At 48.9% G+C, this 13650-nt stretch overlaps 1 protein-coding gene across 1 annotated transcript; it reads left to right on the plus strand.

Moving 5' to 3' along the window:
- Window positions 1-835: 835 nt before the first annotated feature.
- TNFSF14 (TNF superfamily member 14) lies at window positions 836-5442 on the plus strand. Its single transcript, XM_045831324.1, has 4 exons — window positions 836-1153; window positions 2412-2448; window positions 2699-2740; window positions 3370-5442. Exons 1-4 carry the CDS (start codon window positions 935-937, stop codon window positions 3795-3797), a joined length of 726 nt encoding a protein of 241 aa, XP_045687280.1. The 5' UTR covers window positions 836-934; the 3' UTR covers window positions 3798-5442.
- The last annotated feature ends 8208 nt before the right edge of the window (window positions 5443-13650 follow it).

The raw sequence follows: 13650 nt of genomic DNA on the forward strand, positions 1-13650 counted from the left end.
GCATGTCCCTGGGTTGTGGGCCAGGTCCCTGGTTGGAGGTGTGTGAGAGGCAACCTATGGATGTTTCTCTGTCACATCGAGAGATGTTTCTCTTCTCTTTCTCCCTCCCTTCCCCTCTCTCCAAAAATAAATAAACAATTTTTAAAACTCACACACACACACATGAATACATACATGCACACACATATGCCCACTCCTGTACCTGCCTAGATGCACATGTGTGCACATGCCATGTGTGTACTGACTCGTACACACCCAGACATGTAAGCGCACACACCTCCATGTGCTCACGCATGCCACATACATGTGCACACATGCATACACACAACACACACCTGCATGCAGACGTGCATGTACACACAAGCATATATACACACACACATGCACACACACAAGCCACTCTTGTATTTTCTCTTACCCTTATCACTGTCTAAAACCATATAGATTACTTTCTTATTTATTGGACTCATTGTCTTTCTCGCCTGACTGGAATAGGATCTCTGTAAGACCAAGAGGGACTTTTGTCCCTCTTGTTCATAGTTGTGCCCTGGCACCTAGAACAGTGCCTGGCACACAGGAGATACTCAGCTAATACTTGGCAACTGAGTGGACGAAGCAGCTAGAAGGGAAAGCCAGGGCCTCTGCTCTCCAGTCTCCACCTGAGTCACGTCTTCAGCTGCCTCTGGAAAGTATGAGAGCTGCATGAGTGAGAGTGAGATGGGGCCGGCGGGGGTGTGGGGACAGGAAGAAGAGGAGGGTGAGGGGGAAAGGGGAGGGGCTGAACCCCAGCTCTAAAGGCAGCCCCAGGACCCACGGGTGCTTGTCTGCAGCGTGTGAAGCCCAGGAGTGTTGGGCAATTGTGGTTTTCCTTCCAGCCAGCGAGACCCAGCTGTACCGGCCTAGCCTGGGTGTTTGGGGCCTCATCAGCACAGGCATGGAGGAGACAGTGGTGCGGCCTTCAGTGTTCGTGGTAGACGGACAGACGGACATCCCATTCACAAGGCTGGGGCCCAGCCGCTGGAAAAAAACCTGCAGTGCTGCCCAGCTGGGTCTGGGGCTCCTGCTGCTGCTGCTGGTGGCCGGGATGGCAGTGCAGGGCTGGTTTCTGCTGCAGCTGCACCAGCGCCTGGGACAAATGGTCACCCCACTGCCGGTGAGTGGGGCCAGGGGGCTCACGGCAGGCTGGTCTCCTGTGTCCCTGCATGTGTCTTTGGGCATGGGTGTGCTGGGCAGGGGACAGACGCAGAGCAGTGCAGGGTGAGTTCATTCACCTCCCAGAACCTCAATTTATTCATCTGTAAAATGGGTATGAAAATGAGTGCCCACCTCAGAGGGACTAAAATATGATGTTGTGCGAATTGTGCCCGTGGTGCCTGGCACGTGGCAAGCATCCACCCAATGGAAGCCAATGTTGCTTTTTTACAAAATTAACATTGCGGAGGTGAAGGGCGCATAACACATCGACCAGGTGCCTTTCTATCACTATAGAATCACCCTTGCAGTGGCAGCTGGCATCTCTACGGTGTCACATCATTGTTTCTTCTATTTGGGAACAACTGAAATCTAGTCTGTCAGCCAGTTTAATGCTTATGACACCGCTTTGTTGTCCGTAGCTTCTGAAACCCACCTTCTGGCACCGGTAATTACCACTTGCCGTCCCGGTCACTGTCACTGGGATTGCCGCTAGTCCACTCTGTCTGAGTCTCTGAGAATCTCTCCGCGTCTCTTCCTGGTTGGCCATGGATGTGACTGTCTGCTGGCCACACCTCTGGGTCTATGTGTGTCTCAGGTCATGCCCATGTGGTCGAGACTTTGTGTCCTGTGTCCCCAGGTCATTTCTCTTTGCGTCTAGATCTGACGGCCACATGTGCGTGTCCTCGTGCCCACGTGGCCTGCGCTGCTGTCCTGCGTACATACCCATGCACCCGCACCCCCTCCTGTCCCCAGCCCGTGGGTTGGTGCTGTCTTTGTTTCTAGGTCTCTGTGTGTCACAGACTCTCCTGGACCCATAAACTGTGCATCCACGTGTGTCTTGTCATTGTCACTTAAGTATCCAGTGTCACTTGTCCATATCCACATGTTGGCATTTATGTCCATATGTCTATGGATCTGGAATATCATTTATTGAATAAACCCTTACAGAGTGCTTACTATGCTCTCAGAGCCAGGCACTGTGATACGCTTTACACAAATGAACTCCTGGAATCCTAAGCAGGCACTCTTTGTATGTCCATTTACGGAGGGGAAAACTGAGGCACCACACAGCTGAGGTCCCTGGGGCCGGGGAGCACACGCACGAGGCCCTGGGTGTGGGTCTGAGGGTGATGCTGAACCTACGGTCTCCCTGTGAGTCTGAGGGACACCAGGGCCGGCCCCTCACGTCCTCACTCTGTGCTCCTCTGTATTTTCAGGAGAGCGACCCGTGGTCCCGGGAAGAGCTGATCCCAGGTGAGTCAGGGTCCTGGTCCCCAGGGAGAGGCTTGGGATGGCTCCCACGCTGCCCCACCCCCACTGCCCAGTGGGATTTGCACAACAAACCCAAAGCCCACGGGTGCCCCTCCCCCAAGCCCGAGAAGCAGAAGTTTGGGTCACTCCGGAAAGGGCGGGGATGGTGGCAGGAGGTGGACGTGATGACCTTCTGGAGGCTCGCCCTGACCCCCCACACTGTCCTCCCCACTGACTCTGACTCTCTCTCCAGAGCGGAGGTCCCACCAGGCCAACCCGGTAGCACATCTCACAGGTGAGGGGGACCCTGGTCCTGGCAGGAGGCGGGGGCGGCAGCGGCGTGTCCTGGGGAGACCAGGCAGACACACAGCCTGTGAGAGTAGTCATCGTGTGTTCGTTCAGTGTTCGTTCAGGGCTGCTCAGGGCACAGGCACAGCCCAGGTCAGTGCATCTCTGACTCGATTCACTGAATAAACCCTGTGAGCAGGGCCCACGGGTGCCTTACACCATGACCTTACACCACACCTTACACACATTAATTCATTAACTCCTGAGCAGGTGCTGGCCACAGCTCCATTTTACTGAGAGGGAAACAGGCACACAGGGGTTATAAGGCTGCTAGACCGGGGTGGGTGCTGCTTCCGTTCCTCGGTTCTGCCCCCGACAAGTTGGGATGCTTTTGTCAAGTCACTTAATTGCTTCATGCCTCAGTTTCCCTACCAGCAAGAGGGCAACAAGACGAGTGTAGGGTGTATAAGAAGCAAGTTATTTCACTGCTCTGTTCCTCAGTTACCCAACCTACGAGAGAGCATAAAGTAAATTAATACATAGAGGTGGAGGCTCAGAGAGGGGTGGCGACTGGCCTAAGGTCACACAGCAAACGTAGGGCAAATGCTGACCCATCCCCTTTGCCTCCCTCCCCAGGGGCCAACTCCAGCTTGACTGGCAGCGGGGGCCCGCTGCTGTGGGAGACGAAGCTGGGCCTGGCCTTCCTGAGGAACCTCCACTACCGGGATGGCGCCCTGGTGGTTGCCCGAGCTGGCTACTATTACATCTACTCCAAGGTGCAGCTGGGCGGCGTGGACTGCCCTAAAGGGCCGTATGGTGGCCTGCCCATTACTCATGGCCTCTACAAGCGCACACCTCGCTATCCTGAGGAGCTGGAGTTGCTGGTCAGCCGGCGGTCGCCCTGTAGGCCAGGGACCAGCCCCCGAAGGTGGTGGGACAGCAGCTTCCTGGGTGGCGTGGTGCACCTGGATGCTGGGGAGGAGGTGGTCGTCCGGGTGCCAGATGAGCGCCTAGTCCGGCTCCGCGATGGCACCCGGTGCTACTTCGGGGCGTTCATGGTGTGAAGGAAGAAGTGACAGTGGACTGGATGGGCTCTGATCACAGAGGTTCCCAGGAGACAGAGAACCAGCAAGCAGAGACCTTGAAGGATGTCCCAGGGACCCCAAAACCCAGCAGTTGGGAAATCACCACCAGAGGCCAAGAACCCGGCCATGCTAAGAGGCTGGAGACTCAGAGGGCACCTCTGGAGAGGACCGAAAAAAATTGCAGAGCCCACCACGGACAACATTGAAGACAAAGACCCAGAGACATGAGGTCTGTGGGCCTCCAAACAGGGTAAAGCTGATCTGCCTGATATTCAGGAAGGAGGGGTGGGGTGGGTATTTATGCTCCTGATTCCGAGGAAAGTGGGACTTGGGCAGGGGGTCCAGGGACTTGTCTGAGAACAGAAAACATCCCCCCTCCCCACTCCCACAAGTATGAGTGGAAGGAGTGGGATTTATCACCCAGACTCATCCATGTGGAGAGCCCAACCCCACCCATGGTCACAGTCATACTCAAGTTCCTCCCACAGGCTGTGGTCACACCTCGGCCTAGTCACGCAAAGTGACACTCAGAGGCACAGGCACGGCGTGTGCTGGTAAATGTTTGACCACCAGCTTTTCCTGGAGGGAAGGGGCTTCCTGAATCTGCCCAGTTCCGAGGTATGAATGCTCCCACCGAGGCTGGTTGCTGGCTGCATCCCGGCCCTGCTGAGCAGCCACATCCAGCTAGGACACCACAGCTGTGCGTCGGCACCCAGGCCAGGGCCTGGTACAGTGGGCACTCAGAAAATATTTGAAGATGGAAGGAAGGAGCAGAGGGAGAAGAGAGAAACGGAGACAGAGACAGGGGCACCTACCACATCACAGAGCATCACACAGCTCCACAATCTCACCCTTTCCCAACGACAGAATCCAGCACACAAAGCATCAGTTTCTCACACAACCACATACAAGTCATAGACAGCAGCACAAACACTTGGTCACTGACACTTCTTGATAACTACACATGACACAACACACAAGTCATCACCCCAACCCCAGGCACTCATGTGGGCCGTGCAGTCACACACATGATCATCACATCAGACTTCCACCTGCCACATCACAGTCGGACTCATCACATGCGCACGGCATTGCGATGGCAAGTGCGCTTCACACACACACCCCGAGGCTCCTCTCAGCCAAGAGAACACATTCTGGGGTGAGGACCCGGCTTTGTCTGTCACCCTGGGCCCCTGACCACCGGTCTTGGAATAAATAGCAAATGTTGTTTATTCATCTGGGTCCATTAGGGCTAGGGTGGCTAGCAGAGACAGAGAAGTAGACGGAATGACCTCCAGAGGTCACTTTACAGATAAGAAACCTGAACCCAGATGGCTCAACTCCATGTGGCAAGCTTGGGGAAGAGCAGAGACCTCATGCCTGGATCTGCCTTCCCCTCAAATCCACAGTTCCTGAGGAAGTGGAGGCTACATCCTGCCCAGCACCCTTATTGCAGACTTCTGGTACAGAGAGGCAGTTTGGAAGCGTGGAGTGGCTGGGAGCCTGGGAAGAGTGGGGGGGAGGGGCAGTAAGGATATGCACATAGGTGGTCTGTGCGAATGAACACATATGGTGGTGTGGCTGCAGGAAGTCCTACCTCCAAAGACCCTAGGACAAGGGATCAGACCCCAGAGGTGAATAAATTATTATTGTTATTGTTGATGTGGCTGTTGTCGTTGCTGCCCTGTACAGGGCTGAAGGGAACAGGCTTTTCAATGACAGTCCTAGGTTCCAATTCCACGTCCCCACATCCTGGCTGTGTGTCTTTGAGCAAGTCCTATCACCTCTCTGCGCCTCAGTTTCCTCATCTGTAAAATGGGAGGTCACAACAGTCCTTGCCTCTTAGGTTTGTTGTAAAGATTAAGTCAGATCAGGCATGAAGAAAAGCCATTTGGTGCGGCGCCTGGTATCCAGTCAGAACTCCGTAAGTGTGTGAGTGCCAAAAGTGATTTAGAACTGTTAGCAAGAACATTTCTTGGGCACTTTCCTGATGCCAGACAACTCACGTCACATCTTTATATACATACCTGGACAGGAGCTATTCTGTCCCCATGCTCCTGATGTGGAGACAGGAGCAGGGACACAGTGCCCACTCACACCCCCATCACCAACAAGGACACAGGGCTTCATGCCTCTCTGCCCTTACTGGGCTGGTGGGAGGTGGGACAGCCCCAAAGGCCTGGCCCCAACCCCCGCTGGAGTTTCCTTTACTCTCATCATGGTCTTTCTGTTTCCGTGGCTTTGATGAGCAGACCAAGGTGCAGGGCCAAGGTATTTATTGCAACCACGAACTTCCGCCTGGGGTTGGAACCTCTCACTATGTTTAGCCTCCAAGGATCATTGCAAGGAGGGGCCTCTCAGGCTTGAAGTGAAGGAAAGAGGGAAAGAGGGAGGGTGAGTAAGGAGGAGTAGGGGTAGGAGGGGTGTGGAAAAGGAGGGAGGAGAAAGAAGGACAGAGGGGAAGAAGGAGGAGAAGCAGAGAGCACCCTGCAGGCGTGCAGACTGCTGCAGCAGGACACCGGGCCGGGCGTCTGATCATGTGTGAGGGCAGGAAGCCCCTAGCTCAGGCCACTAACCTACTTTTCAGCTTCTCAGAAGTTTAGCTACTTGGTTTCCGCTTTTACCTCCCGGGCTCCAGCATCTTTACAAGCTGAGCTTTCCCCTCCACTCCAGTTAACCCAAGCCCTGGATTTTGCCATCTACACCCTCCCCTCAGCCCCTGGGCAGGAAACACGCCACCCCCCCGCCACCTTCTTTTCATGTCTTGTCAAGACATAGAGGAGAGGTGGTGGAAGGAAAAATGACAAGAAAGTCATTCATTAATTTCCTACCATGATGCTGTGCCCTCCTGCCCAAGGCACTGCGTTCAAACCCTGAGATGCATCCTGTCAGAGAGACGGAACGGTTCTGACGCCAAAGCCCGAATGCCTGGGGTCTCACCCCGACTCTGCATTTGCCAGCTGGGTGATCTTGAGATGCGTCCGTTCTTGGCTTCTCTGGGCCTCAGTTTCTTCCTTTGTAAAACAGGATCAGTAGTGGCCTCTGTGTTACCCTGGTTACTGTGATATGAGAGCACCTGAACCTTTAAGCATTCTTCCAGGGGTTGGCCCACAAGGAGCCCTTCACCGCTTAGAAAGTTCTCTTTTGTAAGCAGAGCTGCAATCACAGGCACATTTAACTTTTGGATTCTCCAGCTATGACATCAAAGATGACCTTCCATTCTTAGGACACTTCTAGGCACTGAGTGTTTTTAAAACAGTAATTGGTAGCCAATACATAGACATTACAAAACTCTGCATAGGAACAGATCCAGATTTCTGGGTTTTCTTGGAAAGTTGGAAGCTATGACAACAACCCAGGTTGGGGTGGGCAGTGGCTGTCCCCTTTGGAGGGGGCATGAGCTCACCAGCTCACCGCAGTCTCCACCACTCCCGCCTGTCCCCCACACAGAGGCTGAATGCCAGTCGCCTTTCCTCACCATGCCATGCAGTTGTTCTTCTTAGAGTAACAATGGTCACTCACTGTAGGTTGTGCTTCTCATGTACTCACTGTGTGCCTGACACTGTGTTAGGTGCATTAGTTCACAGTAACTCTCTTCATTCTCATAATGGCCCTTTGTGACACCCATGTTAGGGATGAGGACGTCCAGGCACAGAGAGGTAAGTCACTTCTCCATCAAAGGTGAGACAGTAGATGTCAGTCTGAGATAACCATGATTTTCAAAAGAAATGAGAGTTCGTAGTTGTTTTAGTTTCCCATTGCTGCTGTAACAAATTCCCACCAACTTAGTAACTGGAAATGGTACTAATTTATTATCTTCAGTTCTGGAAGTCGGAAACCAGACAGGAGTCTTACAGGACTAAAATCAAGGTGTTGGCAGGAAGGATTTACCCTCAAATCTTTTTCCCGGGTCTGCCTCTGGGGGAGCCCAAACTGACACGTGTATAGGCCACATGAATGCGAACTCACCAGGAATGCAAATAATTTAAGTTCTTTTTTGTTCCTAATGCAATTTAACCTAGGCCATGGTCCCTTTGCATCAGGATGCTGAAAGGCTGATACAGGTCTACTGGGAAGCACCCCTCCCCACACGTTCACGTTCGTTCCCCAGGACTGCCAAAATCCCAGGGAGCTCAGGGAACACCCAGGCATCGAGCGTAAGGAGGGGTCAAGCTGATTCCCTGGCTGCACGTCCACAAGTGTGCCAAGCATCAGTGTGCTTCCGAGCCACCCGCCCTCCAGTTTTGTGCTTTGGACCTGCCAAGAAGAGTGCAGTCTCTGCTATTCCTGAGCCTGGCTGATTTTTGGTGATGAGGCTAATTTTTGCCCAGGAAACTCTCCGAGGCTGCCTGTAGCTTCAACTGCCCAGAGACACGATTGAGTCATTTCCTCTGGGGACCTACAGCACCTATGGGCTCCACAGTGGGGAGCCCCCACCCCAAGCACTTCTCTGGGGAACTTTCCATGTTTCCAGGGTTCTTTTTTCAAAGCAGGGCTCAGAAACTTCCTCCTTGGTATGGGTGCCAGATTGGGCCCCCCTAAAATTCACATGTTGAAACTCTAAGTCCCAACATCTCAGAATGTGACTATGTTTGGAAAGACCTTTAAAGGGGAAATGAAGATATAATGAGGTCAGTAGAGGTGGCCCTAATCAAATATGACTGATGTACATATAAAAAGAGATTAGGCCACAGACGCACACAGAGAGAAGACCATGTGAGAACACAGAGAAAGGACAGCCAAGGCTTCAAATGGAACCAGCCCTTGCTGACTGACACCTTGATCTCAGGCTCCCAGCCTGTAGGACTGGGAGAGACTGTGTTTCTGTTGTCGAAGGCCCCCAGGCTGTGGTGTTTCACTGAGGCAGCCCAAGCAAACTAATACAACCCTTCTCCTCTTTCCAGCAGTCCTAGGTGATCTTGTTCTTGCCTGGGAGTGGAGGGAGAGACACTGGAGGTGGGATCCTTGTATGTGAAAGGGAGAGGCAGAGACAGAGAGAGAGAGACTTGCAGTGCAGCCACAGGTCAGAGTAATGGATGCAATTGCCCGGGGAGGAGGGTCCACCAGCCGGGAAAGCAGGTGGCCTCTGGAAGTTGGAAAAGACAAGGAAACAGACTCATCCCTCTGTATTTCAGAAAGAATACAGCCCTGCTGATACCTTGATTTTAGCTCAACGAAACTGATTTGGACTCTGACCTCTAGGACAGGAAGATGACCAGTGTGCATTGTTTTAAGCCTCTAAGTTTGTGGTAACTTGTTGCAGGAGCAGCAGCAGACTCCTACAGCTGGGGCCTGGATAGAACACCCAGCATCCACGACAATCTACCTTCATGCCACTTGGATCCACGTGCTTCGTGAAGAGGGCCACTGCGTTTGGGGAAAGCCACTGCAGGCATCCTGTTCATCTCTATTCTGACCAGAAAATGAAAGTGAATTGGGACAAGCCACTGCTGCAGCCGAATCTAGTAACCTCAGCTAGTGCTCATCAGCTTCCTCCCCCTCTTCATCTAAATTCCCTCCACCCTCAGCTGGGGCGTCTGCTGTTCCATGCAGCCTACCCAGTGGGGCGACCCAGTGTCTCATCCCTGAGGGGTCTGGCACTGTGATCACTGTGCTTTCAGACGTTCAAGAGGGCACTAATTTCTGTCATTCCACTGTGAGCCCATATTGCACTTTATAGACTGCTTTGGTGGGTGACGGATATGAAGTGGAGCAATTTTGGAGGCTCCCACTGTCCTTATCCACAGAGAAAGCTTACTGACACCTGATCTGCCCAGTGATTTCCAAGTGCCAAGGGCTTATCAGGCATCATCTCTGGGTAGTGCTTAGTAAAGTATAATGTAATACTGTGACATACAGACAAATTTGCAGAGAAGAAAAGTCCTTCAATGCCAAAAGGAAGAGAGAAGTTAAAGCTGAGTGATAATGGTGAGCTATTGTGGTTAGGGGTTTAGTACCAAAAGTAGACTCTCTGTGGCAAGAGATGATAACCTCTGAGGACAGAAATGTGGCTCAGCTCTGTGGGACACAGAGGAAGGGGAACTAAGGCCTCCACCCAGAACCTAAAGCTTGGAATTGTAGTCCATTCTAATTAAGAGTGTCTAGAAAAACACTCTCTGTTCTGGTGGGGGCAAAGGCACCCCAAAGAAACCAAGACCTCAGACCTACTTCACGTGTTAAGTAGAGTGAATATGGAGTCTCGACTTTACAGAAAGTGCAAGAACCAAAGGTAAGCTCCATGGGGGCAGAGACCTTGTCTGTTTTGTTCACCTTTTATCACTGGAACCCAGAATAGTGCCTAACACACAGTAGGTTCTCAAACAATAATGGTTGAGGAAATGAATGTGACTTTGTCCAATAGAATGTTACAGAAGTGGCATTACATGAATTCTAGAAACTAGGCCCAAGAAGGCCTAGTAGCTTCCACTTTTGCCTTCTTGGAGCACTAAAGGGCCATGTGAAGAAGTACAGCTATCTTGTGAGAGAGAATGGGTGGACAAAGAGGCTCTGGAGGATGAAAGACATGAAAGGGAATTTGTAGCACTTCCACCAGCCCCAGATGAGCTGCCCCTTCCTGTGGAGCTTAAACAAACCAGCCCCGCCAAGACCCTCTGGGTCAACTCGTGAGCTTCAGGCGAAAAGAACAGTTGTTGTTTTACACCACTAAGTTTTGGGGTGGTTTATTATGCATCAGTAGGTAACCATAGATCTTGAAATTCCTTTTCAATAATCATACAGATAAGCAGGCAGACAGGCACAGAGATGAATAGATAAACAGATAGATGGGTATTTGGATGGGTGGTTAGATGGGTTGGGACAAATGAATAGATGGGGAATAAATAGGTAGATGAGTGCATGCATGAATGGATGTGCGGTTGGGTGCATGGGTGGGCGGGTGAAGATGGATGAGTGGATGGATAGTTGGATAGGTGGGTGGATAGATGGATGGATGGATGAGTGGGTGGGTGGGTGCATATGTGGGTGCATGGTTGGGTGATGGGTGGATAGATGAAAAGGATAAATAGATGCATGGACAGGCAGTGGATAAGTGGGCGGATGGGTGGATAGCTGGATGCTCAATTGAATGGATGGATGGCTGCATAGATTAAGAGTGATGGATAATGGATACACTCATATATTCTAAGTCAAACTCTAAACTTATTAACAGCCTATTTTGATATCAAATAAACACTAACTCATATAATATAGGCATTTATTGTATGATGTACCCCCAGATTTAGGTTAAAATCTGTGCATCTATGAAGCAAGAAAAGAAAAACCCAGGGCTACTGTGTACTCCAGATTTATATCTAACTCAGAGGAAGCAATGGGTTGTCATGTTACCATCACTGTAATGACAAGGAATGTCCTCTGAAAGCATCCTTCATTTCCCAAGAGGGAGCCAGGCACATAAATCCTATCCCATTGGCCAATATGTCTATATCTGTACCAGTCCACACTGCTACTCAGGAAGTCAAAGCCCTTCTTATCTTTCTTCTTCAGAATTATCTCAGTTATATAGAACCCTTTACTTTTACTCATTAAGTTTCATGGAAAAAGAAAATCTCACCCTGTAGAGATTTTTACTGGAACTGTATTGAATCTGTAGATCAAATTGGAGGGTACAGATTCTTCATAACATTGAGTCTTCCAATCAATTAAAGTGGTATTACTCTCTTTTCAGTGTTTCTCAAGGTTTCATATTTTTCTTCACAAATAATTTGAACCATTTTTAGATTTATTTCTAAGTGTTTTACATGTATTGCTGTGTTATACATAACACCTACTGCTGGTATATGCCAGCTGATATATGCTGCTGGTAGTGGTAGTCCTCACAATGGCACTGAAAACATGTCTCTGAACAGACAGTTTTCTCTTATTTCTGACCTTTAAATGAATGCTTTAATGTTTCACCATTAACAATGAATCTGCTCTGGGGTTTTTACATAGCTCTTGTCAGATTAAGGAAATCCGCTCAGTCCTAATTTGCTGAGATTGTTAGAAGTCACGAATGTGTTGTGTATTGTGTATTATTAAATGTTATCTCTGTATCTCTTAAGAATACCACATGATTTTTTCCTCCTTTGGACTGATAATGTGGTGAATTATGTTCATCACTATTTTAATGTTAATTCAACTTTTATTCCTGAAATAAATGCAACTTGATAAATTATGTGTTTTTTAATACATTACCAGATTTAATTTCCTGATGTTTTATATAGGATTTTTGCATGTTTCAGAGGGAGACTTTTCTGATTCACACTATTTATTTCTGGGTTTGATATCAAGGCAATGCTGGCTTCAAAAAAGGAACTGGGTGTGAGTATTTTTTCCTATATTCTGAAATAGTGTGTATATGGTTAGCATTATTGGCTACACTGGTATTTACCACTGGCAAACACATCTAGATCTGGTGTCTTATTTGTGGGCAGGGTTTTTTGTGGAGGAAGATTTTAAAGTTATTATTCAATTTCTTTAATGAGTTTTAAATTCTTCAGACCTTGTGTTTTCCCTTGATTTGGATTTTTAAGTCTACTTTTTTTTGGAATTTGGATATTTTTAACTACATTTTCACAATTATGGGTGAATAGATGCCACATTGGTGGATAAAATCATTCTTCATATATTCTTATTTCAACCTCTGCAGGCTCCATAATTAGGTCCTCTTTCTCATTGTTAATATTTCTAATTTGCACCTTTTCTTTGTTTTTCTTTGATCAATGTCACCAGAAGTTTATCATTTTCTTCTTTTAAAAAAACTAAACTTAACCTTCTCATTACGTGTTTGTTTTCTAAATTTTCTGCTCTTATTTTGACTATTTTTCCTTCTATTTTCTATGGCACTATTCTGTTTCTAAAACTCTGAATTCAATACATAGCTCACTGATTTTTATTTAAGGGTCTCAATTTTCCTCTAAGTGTTACTGTAGTTTGAGGTCATAAGTTTGCTATGTAATGATTTTCAGTTCTAGAGATGAAAACATTGCATTCCTGTGTTCTGTTTTGTTAATGAATTTTATCTGCCATTTTCCTTTTCTGTAGTATAAGTTTCTAGCTTCACATGCCTGTTTATTACCTATTGGTGCCAATTAACAAAATGGCCACACTTATCTTTAAAAATGACAAGGCTTACTAATGGATGACTTTTTTTAAAGAGGATTTTTGAAGGCTTGGTTGGTGTAGCTCAGTGGATTGAGCACAGGCTACAAACCAAAGTGTCAGTGGTTCAATTCCCAGTCAGGGTACATGCCTGGGTTGTGGGCCAGGTCCCCAGTGGGGGCCACATGAGAGGCAACCACACTTTGATGTTTCTCTCCCTCTCTTTCTCCTTCTCTTCCCTAAAAATAAATATTTTTTTTAAAAAGAGGACTTCAAGTAAGATGGCAGCATAGGTAAACACAGCTCGCCCCCTCACACAACCACATCAAAATTGCAACTAAATTATAGAACGATCGTCAATCAGAACTGGCAGAAATCTAGTTGAATGGAAGTCTGATGACTACAAAATTAAAGAATTAGTGAAATTAATGAAATCATATCCATCCAGACTAGTAGGAGGGGCAGAAACTTGAAATGGGCTGTTCCCACACCCACATGTGGTAGATAAAAATTTGGAAGGAATATCTCAGGAGTGAGGAGCTCCGACACCAGGGGAGCTGTGTGAAAGGCACCAGTGTCATATGGGGAGGAACTGAAGTGACTGGCCATCAAGGCAACAGCAGGGAGATTGCTTCCTCCCAGACAGAAAGGTGGGCAGTCACACAGCCAGCAGGTGGGTGCCATATTTGAGACTCCATCAACCTGGTTAACACTGTTTGCCTGACCTGGAAAT

Source organism: Phyllostomus hastatus, unplaced genomic scaffold (genome assembly GCF_019186645.2).
Source record: "Phyllostomus hastatus isolate PE091 unplaced genomic scaffold, TTU_PhHast_1.1 phas_contig_159, whole genome shotgun sequence".
NCBI classification, from domain to species: domain Eukaryota; kingdom Metazoa; phylum Chordata; class Mammalia; order Chiroptera; family Phyllostomidae; genus Phyllostomus; species Phyllostomus hastatus.